The sequence below is a fragment of the Podarcis bocagei genome (assembly GCF_964188305.1).
Source record: "Podarcis bocagei genome assembly, chromosome: 5".
NCBI lineage: Eukaryota > Metazoa > Chordata > Lepidosauria > Squamata > Lacertidae > Podarcis > Podarcis bocagei.
This window is the reverse complement of record NC_138129.1, coordinates 49905203-49927341: the sequence shown is the minus strand read 5'-3', so window position 1 is coordinate 49927341 and position 22139 is coordinate 49905203. Positions and strand designations below refer to the sequence as shown.

General features: G+C 43.2%; 1 protein-coding gene and 1 long non-coding RNA gene across 2 annotated transcripts; one reads left to right on the top strand and one right to left on the bottom strand.

Moving 5' to 3' along the window:
* The first annotated feature begins 521 nt into the window (after nt 1-521).
* LOC308587366 lies at nt 522-8904 on the top strand. Its single transcript, XR_014008333.1, has 2 exons — nt 522-859; nt 7313-8904. It is a non-coding gene; the product is annotated as an uncharacterized lncRNA (long non-coding RNA).
* On the bottom strand, nt 8578-21897 carry SARS1 (seryl-tRNA synthetase 1). Its single transcript, XM_081194915.1, has 11 exons — nt 21628-21897; nt 19786-19856; nt 17892-17972; nt 14572-14730; nt 13341-13484; nt 12937-13092; nt 12118-12339; nt 11434-11563; nt 10893-11050; nt 9735-9864; nt 8578-9261 (listed from the first exon to the last, which is right to left on the bottom strand). Exons 1-11 carry the CDS (start codon nt 21761-21763, stop codon nt 9104-9106), a joined length of 1545 nt encoding a protein of 514 aa, XP_081051041.1. The 5' UTR covers nt 21764-21897; the 3' UTR covers nt 8578-9103.
* Between the last annotated feature and the right edge of the window lie 242 nt (nt 21898-22139).

Sequence of the window (22139 nt, the reverse complement as noted above, 5' to 3'; positions counted from 1 at the left end):
CAACCAACCAGCCTAGAACAAAGCAGGTGCAGAAAACCCAGCATCAAAGATGCTAAACTGGAACACACAACTCCCTGTACATTGACATGGCATAACTGGAGGCAAATTAGGCCAAGTTTCTCTTAAACTCCTGTCTCTGCTGCTAAGGGCCAAGCAGTTCTCTAGCTGCAAGCCAATCAGGCAGGCAGGCAGACAGGCTGGAGCGACCAATGGCTCCCAAGGATACAGGGAGGAATGTTGCCTCTCCTCCTAGCCTACTGAGTGAAAACAAACAAGTTAGACAGTGCCATTCAGGAGGAGAATGGCCATCAATTAATTACACCCTGGATTTAGGACCCTTCCTGCGAGCCATGCGAAGGAGCCCAACACCATCCAGGACAAGAGCCGAATAAGGTTGGAATCGAACTCAGATACCCATTGTGAAGTCTCCAAAAGCACCTTGGGATATGAGCGTTATTGATGCATGCACTCTGATAAGAAAGGAATGCAGAAAAATGGGGCAGGGAGGGAGGTGTGGTGCTGGCTGACGGCCACTGTGTGAGGGAGGACTGCACTGCAAGTTACAAAAGCCATGTGCAAGGGCACATCTGTGTGGGAAGGAATAGGAAACAAGCAAGCGCACTGTAACATGCAACCATCACACACGGGTTATTTTCTCTTTTGAACACACACATGATGTCTGCAGGATGTCTGGCACATTCGACTTGATTTGGTGGCAGATCTGAGGTTCTGCCCATAAGGAAAACTCAGGCTTGCTAGAACTCCAGCTGTTTCTGCTATGAATTCAGAAGTAGAGAAAGAGTTGTGAGGAGAGGCTAGTTTCCAGCACTCTGTCTAGGATGGCACCGGGAGTAAATGGGTGAGCTGTACTTATTTGTAATTGTTCATTCATTATTTCATGAATACTCAAGTAGGCTTCTGCAATGAGCTGGATCCCCAGAGGGCTGGTTTCTCCATGCTATTTGGATGGGTCTTTGCCATGGAAACAGTAAAAATAAAATTACTAGGAATTGGAAACTGGCTATATATCTTTAAAAAATAGCAGCAAGGAATTAAAGGCTTACATCATTTTAATGTCTTTTTAAATCAATTTGAATCCAAGTTGAGAATACCCTATTCTCTCAATTGTGTGCAACAACTAAATCTATTATGATAACCTCAGTCTAAAAAGTTTAGGGGATATTTTATTCAACCACTTTTCATTCAGGATTTGAGGGAAAGCCTTTTGCAAAACAAAAGCAGAATACAGGATTTTATGGCTGTTATCAAAGATGGTCAAGGTTGTGTAATGGCTTTTAGCTACAGATTGTATGAACCTGTAAAATAGAATGGTATCAATTGGGAAAATACTGTACATTCAGTGAGCAATGGAACCACTTCAGATTGTTCTAGGTGAGAATCTCCTCCTTGCAGACTCAGGTATCCTCATGGTAACACCACCATTATGGTAATGTGGCGGAAATCACAAAATAATTGGCCCAGTTCGTACATTACAGCACACCATTGTTAATGGCTTCCTGTGAACACAAAGATGGCTCCCATTTTGGTGAACAGGAGCAGCAAACCATAATTCTTGGTTTAGAATTCTTCCTGACCCAAGGATCAGGCTTCACTTCACTTAAGAAAATATTGCCTAACCAATTATTAGGGATTGCTGGTTTGGATGTAACACTAAGATGGGGAATGTGGGTTGTTGCTCCCACATGCGAGGAGAGGCGCTGCGTGGGAACAATCTGTACAGTCATGGCAAACCATTAGCTAGGCTTTACTGTGTGACATACAAATGCTGCCAATATGCTTTAAGCATGGAACAAAAGACCCTTGCTGCAAGGACCCCAAAGAGTTGTGTGGGTTCTGCTAGCTAAGTGATTAATTTCAGAAGATCTGTAAATCAGGGCTTATTATCTTCCTGAGAAGTCTATTATTTAGCATTCGAGCACTTGGAAGAACTGGCAGTTGCAGCCACAAAGAGCAGCATGAATTAAACTGCTCTGGAGAGTGATGATAATGGAAATGATCGCTCTGTGCTTGGTCCACCTGGCTCAGGCCATCCAGATGAAGTAAGGAGAACACACATTTAATGGGGGATTGGGGGCCCTGTGAATGCTAGTCCTGGAGGAGATGAGGAACTGCTAATTCAGCAGCTCCGCATTGCCAATTGATTGGTTATGGAGGGTGATGCAGGAGACGGCTGCATGCATCTGGGCTTGTTGCCTGAGCCACTGATCTGAGAGACGGGTTCAGAGGCACCAGGGCAGGAAGATATGGACCAGGATTTAATGGGGGAGTCAAAGCGGCCGCTGCACAGCTGAGGAAGCTGGTGCTGCTGCTCACAGGCCAAGCTTGCAGTCCTGCCTCTTCATATATTTTTTACTGTTGACGTGAAGACATCTCAGCAGCAGCTCCGACTTCTTGGGGAAAGACCTGGATTCCTCCCCCCCCCCCCACTTTGTACAAACGAACAGAGCATAGCCCTAAGGCGGCAAGTGAAGCACACAGATTGAGAACAAGTCAAACAAGTATTGGAAAAGAGGCAATGTCAAGAGTGGCCGGGTGTGGCCCCCAGGGAACTGCTAAATCATCACATTGAGAATAAAGGGAACCCTTCTGTATTGTGGACTCTGTTCTGGAGGGAGGACAAAGGAGGGAAAATGGCACCGCCTAGTGGGAGGAAGGGGGATGTGATCGGTTGAGAACCTCAGGAAGGAAATGGTGGTAGCACCCTGGCTAGCTACTAGCTGGCCTCCTCCCAGACAGGAGTGTGGGGTGCTGGGCAGACTCTCAAGCATCCTTCCTTCCCTGTGGTCTGCTGGCATGTTCCTTTGCTGCCCCACCAACCTCATCCTGACCCCACCTGCCTGCCTTCTTCGTTTACAACCAGTCCAGGAGGTGGGCCTTACCATCAGCTTCCTCCTCTTTAGTCTCAGCCCTGCCATTGCACAAGTCAGCAGGGAGGAGGATGGGGGCAACATTAGAAGTAGTTGGCTCTGCAGGCATTCTCTGTGGTGTCACTGACTGTTGGGCCCTACCTGCCCCAACGGGCAGCAACCACCACTGAACTGGAGACATGGAGTTGGTGGGCAAGGCTCCAGGCTCCAGGGGGTGACTGGCCTTCATATAGCAAGAGCTCCCAGAGGGTTGTGGCTGGTTCACAGTATGGTTTCTACTCACACAGCTCATGCGGACAAATGCAGTGCATGCACAGAGTAATTACAGACCGAGCCAGCAACCGCTCCTGTAATTGTTGCAGCTGGGAAGTCACCACCTTTGTTTATCTCTCATTGTACCCGCCTGGGGATGGTTGCGTGGGCAGAGACGGCATTACGTGAATCGACCCTTGGCACCTGGAGGGTTTAGGTGGCTGCCTCCCCAGCCAGGGGCCAAAAGAAACATCTGCCCTGTGCTTGCTTCATCCTTTGAACTTAATGAGCAGCTTCATTTTACTGGTGACTTTTAAAGGGAAGCTGAGCTGGCGCTGTGCATCCAGAGCATTAAAATGTACAGGAGAGGAGGAGCTTCCGATTTCAAGTGGCGGGGGGGGGGGGGTTGCATGGTTGAGCCAGTCAGATCATCACTCTACCAAGTTTCACTATAAAAGACAACCACCATATACCGTATTTTTCTGTGACTAGGTTTTTCTGTGACTAGGTTTTTCCCCTAACAAATAATTTCAAAAATTAGGGGGCATCTTATACACGGATACCTCTCCCCCCATTTTCTTAAATCTGAGTCCCCCAAAATAGGGGGTGTCTTATAGATGGAAAATATGATATTTCTCACCACCCCCTGTACAGTATAGCAGTCTCATGTCTAAAACAGACATCTTTAATTAACCTCTGGATTCTACTTCTGTTGGCATTCTGGTCTAGAAAGCATATTCCAATAGACAACTAACATTTATTTTTTTTATCTCGCTTATTCTTAAACCAGGACTTTGAGATAGTTCAGGTTTGTCCAAAGCAGCTTGTCCAAATGACTTGTTTCGGTAGGAATTTAAGTCTCACATAGTGAATGCCCACACTGCATTTACTGCCTCACACCTGTCTTCTTGATGCAATCAAGACGGCCTCTGTAGTTCCTTTTCCCAACTTATCAAATGCATGCGGTAGTGATACATCCCTTGATCTGTTCTGGGGGGGAGGGGGAGGTTATGTGCCAGAAGTCAATCCAAGTATCTGAAGATAGGGTCACATGTGTGCATGCATACACCTGGGAAGGCAGAACTATACAAGTGCTGTCATGTTTAGAGAAGAATGGGGGTGGAACAGTGAACTGCAGCTGCTCTTATTTCAAAACCTATCAGTTAATTGGCTCAGAATCACCCCAACTGTATGCTGATACATGTGAAGTTTTCACAAATCTCTCCCACTGTGGACCAACTGCAGATGGGTGCAAGTTCACCTTTAGCACAGCCATTGGGAGTAATCTCACAAGTCAGATCAAAATTATGACTTGTTGCATCAATCCTTCAAACACGACACTTTTGATCACAGGGTTTGCTGCCATTGATAAGTTCCGTGCAAGTCACGGAACCAACAAAAGGCAAGCCAAGATCTGATGGGTATACGATGACCAGGCGCTGAGAGCAATAGTTTGAAACCATGGTTCTGTTCCTTCTCCTTTCTCAGTCCAACCTTAGGCTTTACATGCATCTTCATGACATTTGGATGAGAACTCTGAAGCTGTCAGCAGGGTTGCTCTTTTCATAGTAGGAGAAAGGGAACCTCTGGGCTGCCTGCCTCTGTGCCTTGCAACTCACCCAGCACTGAACAAACGCTATGCAAGAAACACATGCTTGGTTATCTTAGCACACTCAGCTCTATTTTTTCTCACTCCTTTCGGGGGGTATGTTGTTTGCAAACTGCTGTTAACTCTGGTACATTTACCAAGTTTGGATTAACTGGGACCCCACTGCGGAGTGTGTTGGATTAACCCACCTAAGCCGTCTGATTTTCATTCTTGGTTTTGCTGGGCTGGGCCAGTTTAAAAGACCACCACCCACCTTCCAGAATTAAACAGAAGGAATTTGTCTACCATGATTGGGTAGATTTTGTCTGAGTCTCTCCCCCCTAAACTCCCATCTTATTGCACTAGGACTGTGGCAGCAGCCAGAAAACAACACGCAATCATCAGGGGTGATGAAATCACGTCCCCCACCCCTCCTACCCTCCCCTCCCCTCCCCTCCTACCCTCCCCTCCCCCTCAGGGCTGCAGCAAGCAGGAATGTGAATTTCCAACCCCCTTTTTTGAATTACAAATTGGAGCCTCTCCAAGCTGCTCCTTTTGTTCCTCTTTCTATTTAGTATTATTCTCCAGTGTGGCTGATCAAAGGAAGCCAGGGAGCAAGTGCTCCTAGTCAGATGGATGGAAGGCCCATGGCCATTGAAAGACTGCTCCTGCCTCTCTGGGTACCAGCTGCTCTTTCATGTGCAAAAAAAAGTCCATGGGGGAGAGGGAGAGGTTCAAAACCAGCTATAGATTTAATAAGATCAATACTTTGAGGAACATGAGCATTTAAGAAACTTTGTAAGAAATCCTCTACGGGCTTCTCCTTCTTGTAGGCCAGGCTGAATCTTTCTTTTAATTAAATGTAATACTTTGCAGATTTGTTTAGGAGGCTTTCCCAGGTAAATACTAACCAGGTAGAGGAGCCAGAAATATTTACATAATGAGAAAATGACACACCATTGTAACCCGTAATCCAAATTCACTTCAGCTTTCTTGCTTGTGGTGTAAGGCAACAAATGCAGAGTTATAAGTACCCAGAGGGTAGGAGCTATGGCAGAAGGGGACATTCAGTTCTAGAGTAATGCTCTAACAGGTATCTTTTTTAAAAAAAAGAAAAAGAAAAATTCATCCAGCTGAAAAGGCTTCTCAAAACAAAAAAAAATCTTTGTTTCCAGAAAGTAGAAATAGTGAGTGCTATTCAAAATATTCACCCCCACCTTTCCTTATATAGTTCATGACAGCTTATGCATGTAGTGAAACAGCAGTATATAAAAAATAAAAGCCAACAATAAAACAGTATGAAGCAACTACAGTAACAAATGCCATAAAACATCATAATAAGCCAGGATGAAAAACCAGAAAGACTGGGTATAAATATAGGCACAATGAGGCACTATAATCACTCTCATATATGCATATAACAATCTCTGCTATAGAGTTCTTTGCAAATTCACAAACTATTTCATATTGCTGTTAAGCAACACTCCAGCACTCCATTCACTAACTGCAGTCAAATATACTATCCATTCTTTCATATAAACCCACGCAAGAGGCTCCACTCTACCTCTCACTTACTTTAGAGACATTATTATACAAACATACGGTATATACCTGCATGCTACTGTGCTTGGAAAACTGCTGCACTTCTCCAGTTAAATTTCTTTGCTGAAATGGGATATTTCGCTATTATTATTATTGTTGTTGTTGTTGTTGTTTAGTCATTTAGTCGTGTCCGACTCTTCGTGACCCCATGGACCAGAGCATGCCAGGCACTCGTGTCTTCTACTGCCTCCCAGTTTGGTCAAACTCATGTTAGTAGCCTCAAGAACACAGTCCAACCATCTCGTCCTCCGTCATACCCTTTGCCCTCAATCTTTCCCAACATCTATAGCCATCTTGAGGGCTGTCATATGGAAGAGGGAACAAGTTTGTTTCTCCTGCTTTGGAGGACAGGACTCAAACCAATGGATTCAAGTTACAAGAGAGGAGATTCCAACTAAACATCAGGAAAAACTTTCTGACAGTTAAGAGCTGTTTGACAGTGGAACAGTCTCCCTCAAGAGGTTGTGGACTCTCCTTCCTTGGAGATTTTGAAGCAAAGGCTGGATGGCCATTTGTCATGGATGCTTTAGTTGAGGTTCCTGCATAGCAGGGAGTTGGACTAGATGACTCTTGGGACACCTTCCAACTCTAAAATTCTATGATTCCACTATTTCTGTTCTGTTTTTTCAATCTAGGAAACTATTTAAGAAACAGTATTTTTTCTGCTCATCAGCAGCATGACTAGGCACGAACAAGCTGCATCCTACACTGATTTAGATGGGAGGAAATCCTACTGAATTAAGTTGGACTTAGCAAGTAAACTGCAACTTTGATATTTCCTCTTACCTTAATCTTAAGACCATGACTAAATGCAGACTTTGTGGGTACAACATCAATCAGGGTACCCTTTCCCCTCCCACTGCACGAGTTTAACAGCTCATCTATTAGAGAGTTATTGGAGAGCTAGCTATATTGACATACTGGTTGGTCCTGATAAACATAATTGTCTGACTCTAGGTTTCCCCTCCTTATCAACCAACAGGGATTTCTTTGCCTTTTGTATGAAAGGGAAAGCACCAATGATGGAGAAATGGTGTCTCTATTGCCACCAGCTGGTAAGACGAAAGCATGCCTCTCAAACTTACTTATAGGGGAAAATTCTGGCCCTTTTGCAGCCTCTTCCCTAAAAAGACATGGGTTGTCTCCAACGATGTTCTGCTTAGGTAGGTAGCCGTGTTGGTCTGATGCAGTCGAAAAAAATTGTCCAGTAGCACCTTACGAGATCAACTAAGTTTGTTCTGGGTTTAAGCTTTTGTGTCCATGCACACTTCTTCAGATACTCAAGAGTAGATGTAATTGGATTAATGGACCAAATTTCCCCTGGGTAGCTCAAAAAGGTCCCTCCTACTGTTGATCTGATAACTTCTTTCAGGTTATTGAAAAGGCTACATTAAAGGAAAGAAAATCCTTGATGATTTTTTTAAGTGCACTGGAGTGGAAGGAGTGTTTTGTTGGTCACCAGTGATGTCAGATATGGATAGGTCAACACAACCCAAAGATACATAAAAAAGGAATGGAAGTTTAGCGATGGTAGGAAATTTTCCCAGCAAGGAAATTGCTGTTTGAAGCTTGTAAAATGCTGTTTCTTCACCTCTGATATGAATGGAAGATGCCTGGACATTCCACCTTCTCCAGACAACTGCTTAGTGTTTGAGCTAATTGCTCAACTCCTATTTACCTTTGTGTCTTCTCTCCAAAGAGGAACCCTGTGCAATCTCATATAGGTAACCTGAACAGTTAAGAGGGTAGGACTGAAATTCCAGATTGATAAGGAGCTGGCCAGGAAATACTCATCTATGTTAGATGAGTTCAAGTCTTTAGAACCAGATTAATTGCATCCTAGGGTGCTAAAAGCTTGGTGACATGCACTCTCAATTTCTATCTTTCATCTGATATGGGATTCCTTTTTGCTATGCAAATTCCACAGATATTATTAAATATTACAATTTGAATGAATTAAATATCCAGAAAATTACAGATAACTGAGGTAAATGGAAGATACAGGCCAAGTTATGATGCTGACATGGAAGTATTGCACAAATGTATTTGAAGGCATACAGCTAATAGGCCAGTACTAACACAAAACAAAAAGTTGGGTTCTATTAACCTGCATTTCATATCTGCAAACTATGGCCGCTTACACATCAGTGTAAAACAGTCCGCTTCATATGCGAGCAGATACAAGTAATGTTGTTAAAGGAATCCAAGAAATACAGAAGTCATAAAATACAACTGAGAAAAGCATCATTTTTTTCCAATGCTTGCTTTATTCACTGTGTGCCACCATATCAGGTAAAATCCTATGACTATGCAAGGACTGTCTTTACAGTAAAACGCCACATGCCTATACTTATTTTCCCTTTTGATCTTTGCTTTATCCCAGTGTTGCTTCTGCTCAGCAGAGATTTTCAGCAAATAAACATGATATAGCAGTTTGTTCCCTCTGCTTGGATTTGCAACTAGGGGTTTGAATAGAAACTGTTTCCGTAGATAATTAACATAATGTAAGACATACAGACTTCTGGGGAACTGGTCAGCACCTCTAGTGCTTTCCACATTCAATGTGAAAACAAACACCAGTGGATCCTCAGAGCCAGCATGGGAAGGAGCATCTTCCCAGGCTACAGAGGGTGGAAGCCGAGATGGAAAAAAGTAACTTGCCCATGGTGACAGGAGGGATGAGACAAAGCAGGAATTCATATCCAGGACCCCCTGCAGCTTTATGCACTAAACTGTGCAATCTCAGAAAAAGTGACACATACGTAGATCCCTTTTAGGGACTGTTCACATCCATGTTCTGCATCTTTCCTTCCAGTGCACAGTCCCCACCAGCCGATTTCTTTTTGCTTCCCTCATGCTGTTTCTTCTGCTTCTTGGAAAGTTCCTGATCAATAGGAGCAGGTTTTACAAATTTTATCATTTCTTTCAGGCCTAAAAGGAGGAAGAAGGCAGAGCAAGATAACAAAGTGAACACACCAGGGCCAAACTTCTACAAAGGAAGTATCAACAAGAATCCTCCATCTGTTCTCACACATCACACCAATCTTACACACCAAGTCACCTTGATTAATTTACCCCATGTCCTTGAACAAAGTAAAGTAGACAGTGTTAGGGACAGCACATCTGAGCTTGCCCACCCTTTTCCAGCCAAGGACCAGAGAGACCCACCTGCATCCTCTTACATACTGCTCCTTTTGAAATGTTATGGGTCAGTAAAAATAGCAACTGTAATGAATTCTCTTTGTTTAGATATAACCCTTTACTCTAGACAGGAGGAAATTGTCACAATTGTTTTATGAGTTGAGAAGAGTTATTAGGCTCAGACAACAAGGACGATTAGACGGTATAAAATACATAATTATGGATGGCTATGGGGAGCGCAACAAGCATTTTCTTTTTATTACCTGGTGGCATGAAGTCCCTTAATTTCTCTGGTACAATGATTCCTTCCTCTGTCTGGTAATTCTCAAGGATGGCACATATAGCACGTGTTGTAGCACACATCGTGGCATTGAGCATATGCACAAACTCCACCTTTGAGGGCAGAACATTTCATGTTCTCAGTAAGTAAAAGCAAGTAAAAGCAGCAGCAAGAAAACACATTTTTGAAGAGGATAAATACCATCTCCAAAATAACCATTCCAATAAACCTAATCTGTCATTCTGTTACTCAGTCATCTGAAAAGGCAGAGCCTTCAGTCTAATAAATAGTTGTTCCAATTTAGGAACACTACAACTAACATTTTCTAGCTTAGCTTAACCAATCACTTTGCAACAGACTTCCTTATCTAAACATTTTAGAAGCAGCAAGGTAGATTGCACTGTTAGTTGAACTAGATAACATCCTCCTTTTCTGTGATAATTGTGAGAATGAAAATAACTGAGCTTTGCCTTTAAATGTGTTTGTATGAATGTTGGTTTGTTTACTAATGTCCAATATCTGAACACCAAGTAACTATTAGGGGTTGTTTGACTTCACTAGATACAACCTGTCTTTCAAATTTAAAAAAAAAAAAATCTAAAAAAGAAAAGGAAAGCCCAATGATTATTCATTCTTCAGGTTTCCATTTCTACACTCTTCATAATTTTAAGGGATTACATTTTTTACTTTTTTCAAGAAAGCAATCCTAGGGCTCCTTGGTAGCAGTCAGTTAATTCTGAACTGGCAAGTGGACCATTCTCAAACTGGTCACTTCCATGGCAGCATCACAGAAGAAGTAGTGAGACAAAAGAAGTAGTGAGAAAACCTGGATCTTTATGGGAAATTATGGAAATTAATAGGGCCTTTCCAACTTTTGCTAGATCTCCAGAATCAACATTACTGCCAACTTGTCTCCCTAGCAAGGACTCAAAGTTGCAACCTATTGGGACAATCAACTCAGATGGTGAATAGAAAAAAATATATCAGACTAAAGTAAAAAGGCAGGTGTTTTCCTGAAGGCTACAGTGGGTAAATAGCAGCACCTTCTTAAGAACCCAAATAATTATTTAACTAGAACACCAGTATATTGTAAATGATGCACTGGGAGAATTGTATATGTAAAATATACAAAGCAGCCTACTTTGTCCATCATCTTCTTGGTTTGTCCATAACGGATCCGCAGCCGACGTGCCTGGTAGTCAGTGCAGTTCGAACAAGAAACAAGTTCACGGAAAGCTCCTGAACCTGGGAACCATGCCTCCAAGTCCAACTTCTTACTGGCAGCATGATTCAAGGAACCTGTAACAACATGAGGTGGCATTTAGGTACTGATTCAGTGTTCTAATAATGGGAACTGAAAGATGTGCCTTTCTCACCCCACTCATAGTTTTGGAAATACAGAATGAAACCAAGAGTAACAAGGAGATCTATGGTCATTTCCCTCAATTAGAATGTGTGTTAGTCTGGGCAATAAACATGAGTACCTGGCTGCATGCTGAGATACTACAGGTCTTACAATTAAAGCAAATAAATCCTGATACAAACGACCAGAGATTACTGCCTGCCAGGTGCAATTGTTTGCACACTTTCTAGGGTGCAGGCCACACTGAACACTGAAAGATTTAACTTTGAGAAACCAAACATAGATTAGGCTGCAAATTATTCGGGGGGTATATACATACCTGAGACAATATTCACAATATGGTAAGGGATGCCCAGAGATTGATAGAACTCTTCAGCTGTTGCAATCATCTCATCAAACATCTCCCAAGACTTGTTATCATGAGGTGATGCGTAGACAAATTGCTCAATCTGGAAAGGGTCAAAAGCAGAAACTTCAGAGCAGGAAATAAAAAACAAACGAAAGTAGCAATCCTTCATAGACACAAAGAGGAATTTGAATCCCAGAATATAATAATTATACTGTTCTGTGTCTTCTGTGACTTAACATCAACCCCTAAAATCAGTTCCTTTGGGAACAATGCTTATATTCCCAAGCTTTTGACAGCATGAAAACTCGGGGGGGGGGGGAACCCTGCAAATTTTACTACAGATATCCTTACCAAGAAAAAACAATGAAATAAAACTTCTGAACACAATCATAAAATGGTTACCAAACATAAGCCAGCTTCTAAGTACTACTGAGACAGAGAAAAATAGTTATCGGTCTCCTACTGAATATAAACAACACTTTCAATTACCATAAACTGTTACAGAGGAACACCCACCCCACCCTCAGATCTGATCTGGAGGGAAGCGGGGGTTGGGGGAGGGAGAAGGGGAAGTTCTGTTGTGTGAACAGAAATTGTCTCGTTTGTGAAATGAGTAATACAACCCTGGATTAATAACTTTTGCAACTGCAATACCTTTTCAAATTGGTGCACACGGAAAATGCCTCTGGTATCCCGGCCATGTGAACCAACTTCCTGGCGGAAGCAGGTAGACAGCCCAGCATATTTGATGGGCAGGTCCTCTGGCTTCAGCCATTCATCCCTGTGCAATGCTGCAATTGGCTGTTCAGATGTAGCAATCAGGTATTTCTCATCAATAGTGTTATCGTCGCTCTTCTCACTGCCTTTGCCAAGTACCTGAGAAATAGAAAAAGTTAGTCCGTTAGACCAGTGCAGCAAGATGTCATGTACATAGACAAAGCTTCAGTGGACCATTCCAATGAAAGCCCTTGTGAGCTAAATTACTGGTTCACTGGATCATATAATTTCTTCTATGATTGCTTTTCTAAGTTGTTGCTTAGCTACAACTTAGCTACATTAATTACCTTTCATATGAAAACATCACTAACCATTCTGACCCCCAATGACAAACAGTTAAGTACTTGTGGATCAGAAAATGGGGAAGACATGGCACAATGCCTGTGATGATTAGAAACAATGTTAACAAAACCTTTAACCTATCAACACAACATTCTTTTTCATTATCATAAATTATAAGCACTGACTGTGGCTGATGGTAGAAATGCTTCCTAAAGAAGTGTGCAGCAATTTGAAATGAAGGACAAATATTGAAATACAGTCAATTATCTGACTGAAAGTTTACCAGCAGTATTTGAAAAATTCCACATGGCTCCAGGGACAATGTGATTACACATTAAGGGAAGCAACACAAAACTTTTCTAGAAGCTTATAGAGTTTGCTACTAAAACAGTAATTTTACCCTTCCCACCTTACCTTGTAGAGCTCTTCATCGAACTGGCTTAGCTGGGCCACTTCCTGCATCACCTCTTTTCTCATGAAGAAAGGGGTATAAACAGGGGTGTAACCTTTGCTAAGCAGCGTCTGCAGGGCATACTGGATGAGAGCTTGCTCTAGAAAAACCAGGGCACCCTATAGAACAACAAAGAAGAAAGTAGGTAAGTGAATATTCTGCTCCCGAGAACCCACATTTTGAAACGGCACTGGCAGGAACGTTGTATTCTGACAGTCTTCTACAGCTTAGATATTAAACAAACCACTTTGTGAAGGTGGTGCTTTGGCTTTGAAAAGCAAGGTACAATTTTCAAAATAAGTTTTCTTCTGGGATCCCAATTCTCCCAGTCCTATAAATAGCAATGATTAAGAAGTTAAGTTCTCACCTTTAGAAAGTATCCTCTGCTTCCTGCAACAATGGCTCCCTTTTCTCCCTCATAGCCATCCACCATGACAACCAAGTCCACATGAGAATACTTCTTCCTCACTGTGCAGTCTCCCCATAGCCTCTCCACTTTGTTATCTGCATCCTACCCATGTGATAAAAAGGGAGAAAGTTTTGTTCTAGGCCTCTAAACATCCCAATAGAAACAATATCAATCCAATTATCTGATTATCTCATCCATGATTTAATTGTATGTGTTCACATGCACAATCCTGGCTAGTATTTGCTTGCACAGTAGCACTTACAATTGCCAGAAGCTTCCTGCACTGCATTTGCTCTCTACTTGTGGCATGCTGCCATCTGCATTCTATAGGCTGACTGAAGAGAAGGTGGTGTGTGGGTTTGCTCTGCCCTGGAGAAGGGGCTGAGATGCAGAGGAAGCAAGGAATAGATCTGATGGTCTTTTAGTCTCCTGCAGAGCTGTCACAGAAGCACCCAGCAACTCTCTTAAGTGCTTTCAAAATTACTACTTGCCAACAACTGGAATGAGTATGACGTCTCCATGGCAACACTCTTAGGCAATTATTCCAATGCAAAATCCAACCAGCCCAGTATTGTATCAGACTCACTAAATAGTATTATTAAACAAAATATTGTCTTGTTGGACAAATGGTTGGTTCCAAGCCACACATCATGGGTAGGATTCACCTAAGGGGCCCTGCCAGTGGAAGCCCAATGCAGGGACTTTCACTTGCACAATGGGCCTTCCTGTTGCATGAGACCTGCACCCCCCAAAATTGTCTCAGGGGGTGGATGGGTGTCGGGAGAACCACCAAAATAGCACACGGGGGAGGGGAGACTGTTCCACCTGGCAGGTTGATATGCTTGCACAGATGCGACATTTGTAATACCATGATGTTGAATTCCAGCCTAAGTCTGTTTCCCATACATTTCCTAAACAAGATCAGGGTTTTGTGCTTATTTGGGATTTTTTTCCCATTTGTGACTTTCTTTTCTATGGGGAACACTGTTTTAGAATACAAATTGCATAAACTTCTCAACCTCCTCACCTAGGATGTACTGTCTCACACACTCAGGACTTTATACCTTCAGCTTGCCGTCTCCCCACCCTACCAGCAGGACAGTTTAACAGTGATGCACAAGGCTGTAACAACCAAACCACACACTGTCTTTCATGCACATTTATATAAAAGTGTGGAATTTGCTCCTACCTCATCATTACTGATTGGCACAGAGGGATGAAGGAGATTTCCAATTTCTCTGAGGTTTTCAAACCGCTCCGCCTCCAGCTTCAAGCGCTCCTCATCACAGTTCAGTATTGCTTCATCAATTAGAAGACGAACTTTCTTTATTTGGCTTACTTGAAGACCCTGAAACACAAAAGTGGGCCTAATATAAGAAATATAAGAAAAGAATAATATCTTGTGAAAATAGACACATCCATTTTTTGGAAACTGTAATTCTATCAACTACAGTTTCACATTTCAGCCGGTGGTCTAGCATCACCAAGAACCAATGTTGGTTCTATGGGACTCAGGGTAAAAGGCAATACCTGGTTTACTACCAGCAGAAGCTCAGATAAGATCTTTGGCTCACACATAGAAAGCCTCATCAAGGACTAGCTTTGCATTATGCATTACAGACATGTAAGTCTTAGAATGGCACAAATTAGGGGCCAAAGGACAAGACAATGGTTGATTGATGAAGTTTCTGATCCAAAACTCATGTCAGCACAGTATCCTGTGCAAGAATGCTTTGTGCTACTGCTCAGTTTTTATTATCATAACAGAAGATTGGGCTCCGCAATAAAATACCATACGGTGGAGGGCTTCTGTTCAGGACCACAGCAAGCCAGCCATGTCTTTTTCCAAGATACTCCATTCCACTGCCACCCTGCTAACTGTCAGCATTTTGTGCCCACCGAACAAGCTTGGTCCTCACTGGGATGCTCTGGGGTTCCTTCCCATACATCCCGTCCTGCCCTGCCCTCACTTTTTGAGACATCTGGAAACCTTGGTGTTTTCCAAAGCCTGCTGATGCTTCTCTCTTGTGCATGGACAATGCTGTTTTGGCTGTATAAGTACCTACACCCAGAAAGCATGTTTGCTATTAGTATATACAGGATCTTTCTCAATTCAGAGTGTGCTTGCTAACAAAAGGTGCCAATTGGCATACAAAGCCCTCTACCTATCTTCTTCACCATTTTTCTGCTTTTATGGCAAAATGAGTAATGCAACAAGAAGCATGGCAAATAGTTTACTTATTAAATTCCTCTACCAACACATTTTATTCCTATTGTCAGGGTGGCTTACTAGTCAAACACAAAATAAAGCAATAATTAAAATAACGTAACCAACAAATATCAGCAGAAAAACAACAATCCAAAACAACAACCCTATAAAAAAAACCAGAGGTATAAAATACTTTGGCTTGTTGCGGAAAGGAATAAAATGAGGAAGCAAGTTCTAGGGCAGAGGTCCGCTATCACAGTATTGTAGAGCTGAACATTCAATAGATGGTAAATTAACTGCTCTCGGATATACAGCTTTTATAGTATCTGTAGTAGCAGCTGCAAGGCTGCAGTGTGAGAGAGAAATTCTGTGACTTGTGGAGTTATCAAAATGGCAGAAGATGTATGCCCAGCAGCTGGTGCCTGGACAAATGATTGTGCAAGGCAGGAGGCTTAGCTTCTTATTCTTTTTTTTACTACAGCTGCACAGACAGTGCAAGATGTGCTTCCTACTGAATCTCTGCATTGGCTTATTCTATATCCAGAGAAGCAGCTGCTTCTGGGACAATAGCAAGTATGAAATCTCTGTGATGATCTATTGCTCGATAGTAAACACACATCCTTTAAAAAAAATATTGTTACACTTATATCCAGCTTTTCTCTAAGGACCACCAGGTGGTGTACATGTTTCTCCTTCACCATTTTATATTCAAAACAACCCTATGAAATAGGTTATACTGTGAGATAGTGGTGGCCCAAAGTCACCCCACTATAAATTGTTTCAGTAGCATAAGAGGACTTACTGTTTTTAGCTCAGTGCTCACACTTTAGGTGCTTTTCACATGAGTCGAATATAATCCAAAATCTTCCCAATGTAATTTTAGAATAAATTTGAGGCACCCAGAAAAACATTTTTAGGTTTCTCTGGATCACCAGCATAACAACTGTACTGAATACAGGTTAACAGTTCAACAAAATGTGTCTGGCTATATATGGAAGCAGAAGTATAGTATACACAACAGATTCAGTCCTCAATTAGTCAGAAACAAAGTTAAGGAATAAATATGTTACAAAAATCCTCAATTTTTTATTGTAAACTTCTTTATTACAACGTAATTATCGTCTATACAAACATTCTGAAACATAATAAAACCTTAATGGGCCAAATCCTAGACAACATAAGGAAGACACAATACTTCTCTTTAAACTACAATTGCAAACAACTGTCCTGAATAAACAATTTGTTATTCATCAATATAGCTATTAATACAAACTTTTCTAGGCCAATTAATAAAACCAAAATTCTTTTATGTTTTTTCCTACAGATTCAAAGCTCCTGGTTGTACGTGCATATACTCATACAGGGAACCTATATACTTTCCATCTTGGGGCAAATAGGAGCTTTGGGGAGGAGAGCGAGAATTTAGTTAGGAAAGGGTGCAGAGGGAAGTGGTTAAACAATTTCCTTTAGCATTGTTTCCACAATCAAATTCCTTCCACAGACTCCTTTGATCAAAAAAATGCATCAGGAGACCCGACTGCAGATCTCCTGACATCTTATTTAGCTTGGTCCTTACTCTAACATAGGCTCCTACATTTTCACTCACTATACTAGGGTAAATTAGCCATCACTGTTGGCAAGTATAGTGACCCGAGTTTTATTCCCAGGTTGACATGTGGGGGTCATCCCAGCAGTTATGCAGCAAATCCACCCCTTCCTTAGCTCTAAGACTTGGAGGAACGCTGGGAATAGTTTGGCTCCAATGCTGCCAAGCCAAATGGTCCACACAGAGCTGAACCGGCCATGCCACTCCCCTCTGTTCTACAGCAGGAAGGGGAGATGAGGAGCTTCCTAAACCTCAGCATCCATAGCCGCTTGACTGAGCAGTGGACAACAGGCAAGCCTCACAGTTCTCTTGCCCGTGAGAAAAGGATGAACTAGCAGAGTGAGGGGCAAATTATAGATCCACCTCTCCTCACAGAATTGTATTTCAGCTCAGGGTATAAGAGAGGTGAAAAAACACACTTTAAAAACCACTAGCTAACCTGCATAGGGAGAGAATTACCACAGCTCCAACATTAGAGACCAGTTGGTAACTGAACAATTAATATAGTGCAAGGGAACAAAAGAATCAGAATGCAATTAACATATTTTCTTGTTCACACACGCTCCTCACCCAATCTGAAGCTGCACAAGTGACATGGGTGAGGCGAAAAGCAAACACCAGAGTATATTTCACAGATACAATACACTGTAAACCAGTGAATGGTCAAGTAAGAAACTAGTTGAAAATAACTTACTGCTAAGATGTCTGCTGTAAGTTCATCGAGATTTTGTGCATTTTCTGGTATGTGGTCATCATTTCCTACTGGCTCTTTTTTCTATATATGTAGAAATACAAAAAAAGGCAATCAATTGGCAAATAAAAAAGCGATAGAACAAAAATATTCTACAAATGCAGGTTGTATTTGTACAAATATTGTACAAATGCAGACCTGCCCTGATCATTGGTTTACATTTCCTAGTAAAGATTATAAAATATCCATCATACATATCATTGCCGTGTTCTCTCTCAGCAATTCCTGGAGTGCTCTAATGTGGGTGAGGAGAACAGAATGACCCCTTCAAAGTTCCACTTAGTCATGACTGAACTAAGGGCTCAGTGCAAGGAAGCCCCTCTTCATATACACAATTCCATTTTTGCCACCATCAAGTGCTCTGAAACAGGTGGAATATTACAATCTGCTCTTCATGGCAGTGCTAAGGACTTTGTGCAGAGGCAGCCTCTGATGCCATCATTTCCATTCTTAAAGCCCTGCAAGCTTGAGAAGTAAAACTGGGGAAAGGATGCGGGGAGGAAATAGAGTTCCAATGGATGTTATTGGTCTCTGTGTGTGGCGTATGTGTGTCCTGCATGCCTGTGAATGCATGCATGTGTGTACATGTTCATTTTAGCCGCACCCACTTTTACTATGGCCATGCTGACCTTGCAGGCATGGTCAAAAGGTAATGCAGCCTTTGGGCAGAAGAGGGTAGCCACCCCTGCAGTAAACAAACAAATCTGGTATCACCCTTTATTTTTTCAACACAGTATCAATTGGAAATAAAACTGGAAAAGTACTCTTTCAGAAGTGTTAAATTAATAATTTGGAGATACTAAATCCACTTCATAAGTAAAAGAGAAGGCCTGTCTCCTGATCCTGCCAACACGTGTGGGCCCTCACTGTCATTACATGCCCATTTGTGGAACTCCTTCTCAGTAGAGGCAATGTTATCCCACTCTTTACTTAAAATGCAATTCTTTTCTCAGGGATTTAGCTGCAAGGATTAAAATCTTGGTATCTGTATTTTACAACTGCTACTGAGGGCCCATAGGTTTGTCATTTTATTGTATTTTTATATATTTTGTACACTCCCCTCAGATTCTGTGTATGAAAGGCAGTTTGAAAGGCCAGTCAATAAATAAAACTCACTTTCCCCTCACCCAGTTCTAAGCGATTCTGTCTCATTGCTTGGTGGGAGGGAATCAGACTGTGATCCTAAGATGACAGTGGGCTCAATTCAGCTTGACAACTTCTTTGTGCTTTAGTGTTCCGTAATATTAAAATGGAACGTGGGTGGCACTATGGGTTAAACCACAGAGCCTAGGACTTGCTGATCAGAAGGTCGTGGTTCGAATCCCCGCAACGGGGTGAGCTCCCGTTGCTTGGTCCCAGCTCCTGCCAACCTAGCAGTTCGAAAGCACATCAAAGTGCAAGTAGATAAATAGGTACCGCTCCGGCAGGAAGGTAAACGGCGTTTCTGTGCGCTGCTCTGGTTCGCCAGAAGCGGCTTAAGTCATGCTGGCCACATGACCCGGAAGCTGTACGCCGGCTCCCTCGGCCAATAAAGCGAGATGAGCGCCGCAACCCCAGAGTCGGTCATGACTGGACCTAATGATCAGGGGTCCCTTTACCTTTAATATTAAAATTAATAGTATAGTTGAGCATGCTGCCTCATCATCATCCTCTCAGACATACCACTTTTCTTCTGGACAGCTCCCAATCTGTCAATCCTTTTATTTCCCTAATGGCGTTTTTCATGCCACTGATTGAACTCTACATGTTTTCTAGCACAGTTAATCACAAAACAAAATGGCATACATCATAGTGGTTTTGGTAACCAATCAGAAGCTGTGATTCCAATAAATCTAACCTTCATTTTCTCGCCTATAGTTTTGCTGCAAAGGTTCTTCAGTTTGTTCAGATTGTCTGCACGGAATCTGCCTGGAAGGAAAACATTTGAAAAAATGCTAAGAGGCGTCTACATTTAAAGGATAAGTTTCTACACAAAATCATAAGTCTATTGAACTATCTGGCTGCTGCTGCTGCTGCTGCTGCTATGGGTGTAGCACAGATTAAAATACGTTCATTCTGTTAAACTGGAGATTTTATCTTATATTTTGCATGATACTGCGCAAAAGTTACAATACCCAGGCAACCTTTGAGAAAGGATAGTAGTTTGTAAAGTATTATGGGAAGTGATGGCATATGCTTTTTCTCATTTAATCTCAGCAAGAAGATGCAATTCAGAGGCCTGCAAATACAGAACACTCCCACTACCAAAGGAAGCAGCTTCCGATTCTGAACACTCATTATGATTTTTGCATGGTACAGTAAAATGAAGTTTAGCATAAATTGAATATCTCATTTTTATTTTAGTTGTTATTGTTGCTGGATATATATATTTCAAAGTATTCCTCATCCTACTTCCAAAATTTCCATATACAGACAGCAGGCAACGCTGTACTTGATGGCAATGCTTTACTTGAAAACTGCTAAAGGTCTTAGAAATCACTTAATGATTTCTACAGCAACTTAAACACACTCTGCTAGATGCTGTATAACTTTAAATTCTATAATGATGGCTTCTTTAATTTATTATATCTTGTATTTTATTGTATTACAATTTGAATTCTATATCATTTCATAGACCCTTCACTGCCCGCATACTGGAGATATTGAAAATGAAGTCTAGGAGAGATGGTTTGGGGCATAGGATCATATGGTGAACCTCCATCTGATTCTAAATGAGTAGCTGTGGTCACAGGCACCTGACGTGACAGGCCCATTCCATTCCCCCCCCCCCCGCCCCTCATTTTCTGGTTAGAGGGAATCAAGCACATCTTTCATCACAGGCAATATTACCAACACTTTGTCACAATGTAAAGCACAATGTAAAAGGCATTTAACACAAGTTATCAAAATCGCTGGCAAGGAAACATGCCCACTGAAAATGAAGCAGTGCTGCGGCTGATATGAGCTCTAGCGTGCCAGAGTCACTTTCTATGATGCTGGTTACAGCAGGATTGCATCAGACTAGGCAGCACCAATGCCTGAACAGCGTCCTGCCAAATCGCAAACCCGTCCATTTAAAGGGCAATGCAGCTGTGAAACACCAGAGAGGACGGCGAAGAGAAGAGGAAAACCCTAATTGGGAAATACAATTAAAACAACAACACCCTACACTTTTTGGAGGGGTGGGGAAAGCAGATGGGAGCGCCCTGAAGCCCTCTGAAGGGATGACTTCCCCCGATGTTTCAAAAGAGCCACTCCAAACCTTCCCCTTCGACCGGGGCCTAGAAATAAAGCAGCAGAAGCAAAGACTGGCGGCAGGGTCATCCCTCCCCGTTGGACCTCATGGCTGGGGGGGGGGGAGTGAGTGAGAAAGAGAGGTCTGTGTGCCCGTTCACACGACGGCGGGGAGGGAAGAGACGGCCGTGAGGAGCCCCTTTCTTCTCACGGGCCTCACCCCTCATCCCACGCCGGACGCCACCGAGGCGAGGAGTTCAAACGCGGCTCCTCACAGAGGTAGCGTGAAAGAGGTTCAAGGAAGAAACGTGAGGATGGGGAGACACGTGTCGGGGTCGCAAAGGCCCCCTTAGGCTGCCTGCTGGGGCGTCGCTCTTTCTCTTCTGCCTCTTTCCTAACGACACCCCTACAGCCTTATCCGACACCTCACCCACTGACACCCCCAGCCACCCATAGCCCCACGTACATCTCCGCCAGGCCCCGTCGGCGGCCACCAGCGCGTCCACCAGCGCCGGGTCCTTGAAGCGCTTCCGCTGCGTCTCCCGCACCAGCTCAGGGTCTCCGCCTTTGTCGGCGCGGAAGAGGTCCAGGTCGAGCACCATGGCGCCGGAGGGCAGCGACTGGAAGCCGAGGGGCGACTGGAAGCCAAGGAGCGGCGCCGGCTCAGGACGGAGGAAGACCCTCGACAGACAGCTAGCCCGCCCGGCGAAAAGCGACAGGAGGAGAGCCCGGCGAGGCCACGCGTGCGCACTGCGAGCGCGGAGGGGCGTGGGAAAGGCGCTGCGCGTGCTCAGAAGATTCCCACGTAGAGGAGGAGGAGCCTCGCGCAGGGCGGGCGTTGGGTGTTTAGAGCGCTACCTAGAGGGCACGCGCTAAGCGTGGCGCATGCTCAGGCGGGCTGCGGGTCCTCTGCAAAGTGGAGCTGGGATGGTCCGGACAGGCTTCCGTGCTCAGTGAGGGTTCGTCAGGGTTACAAAG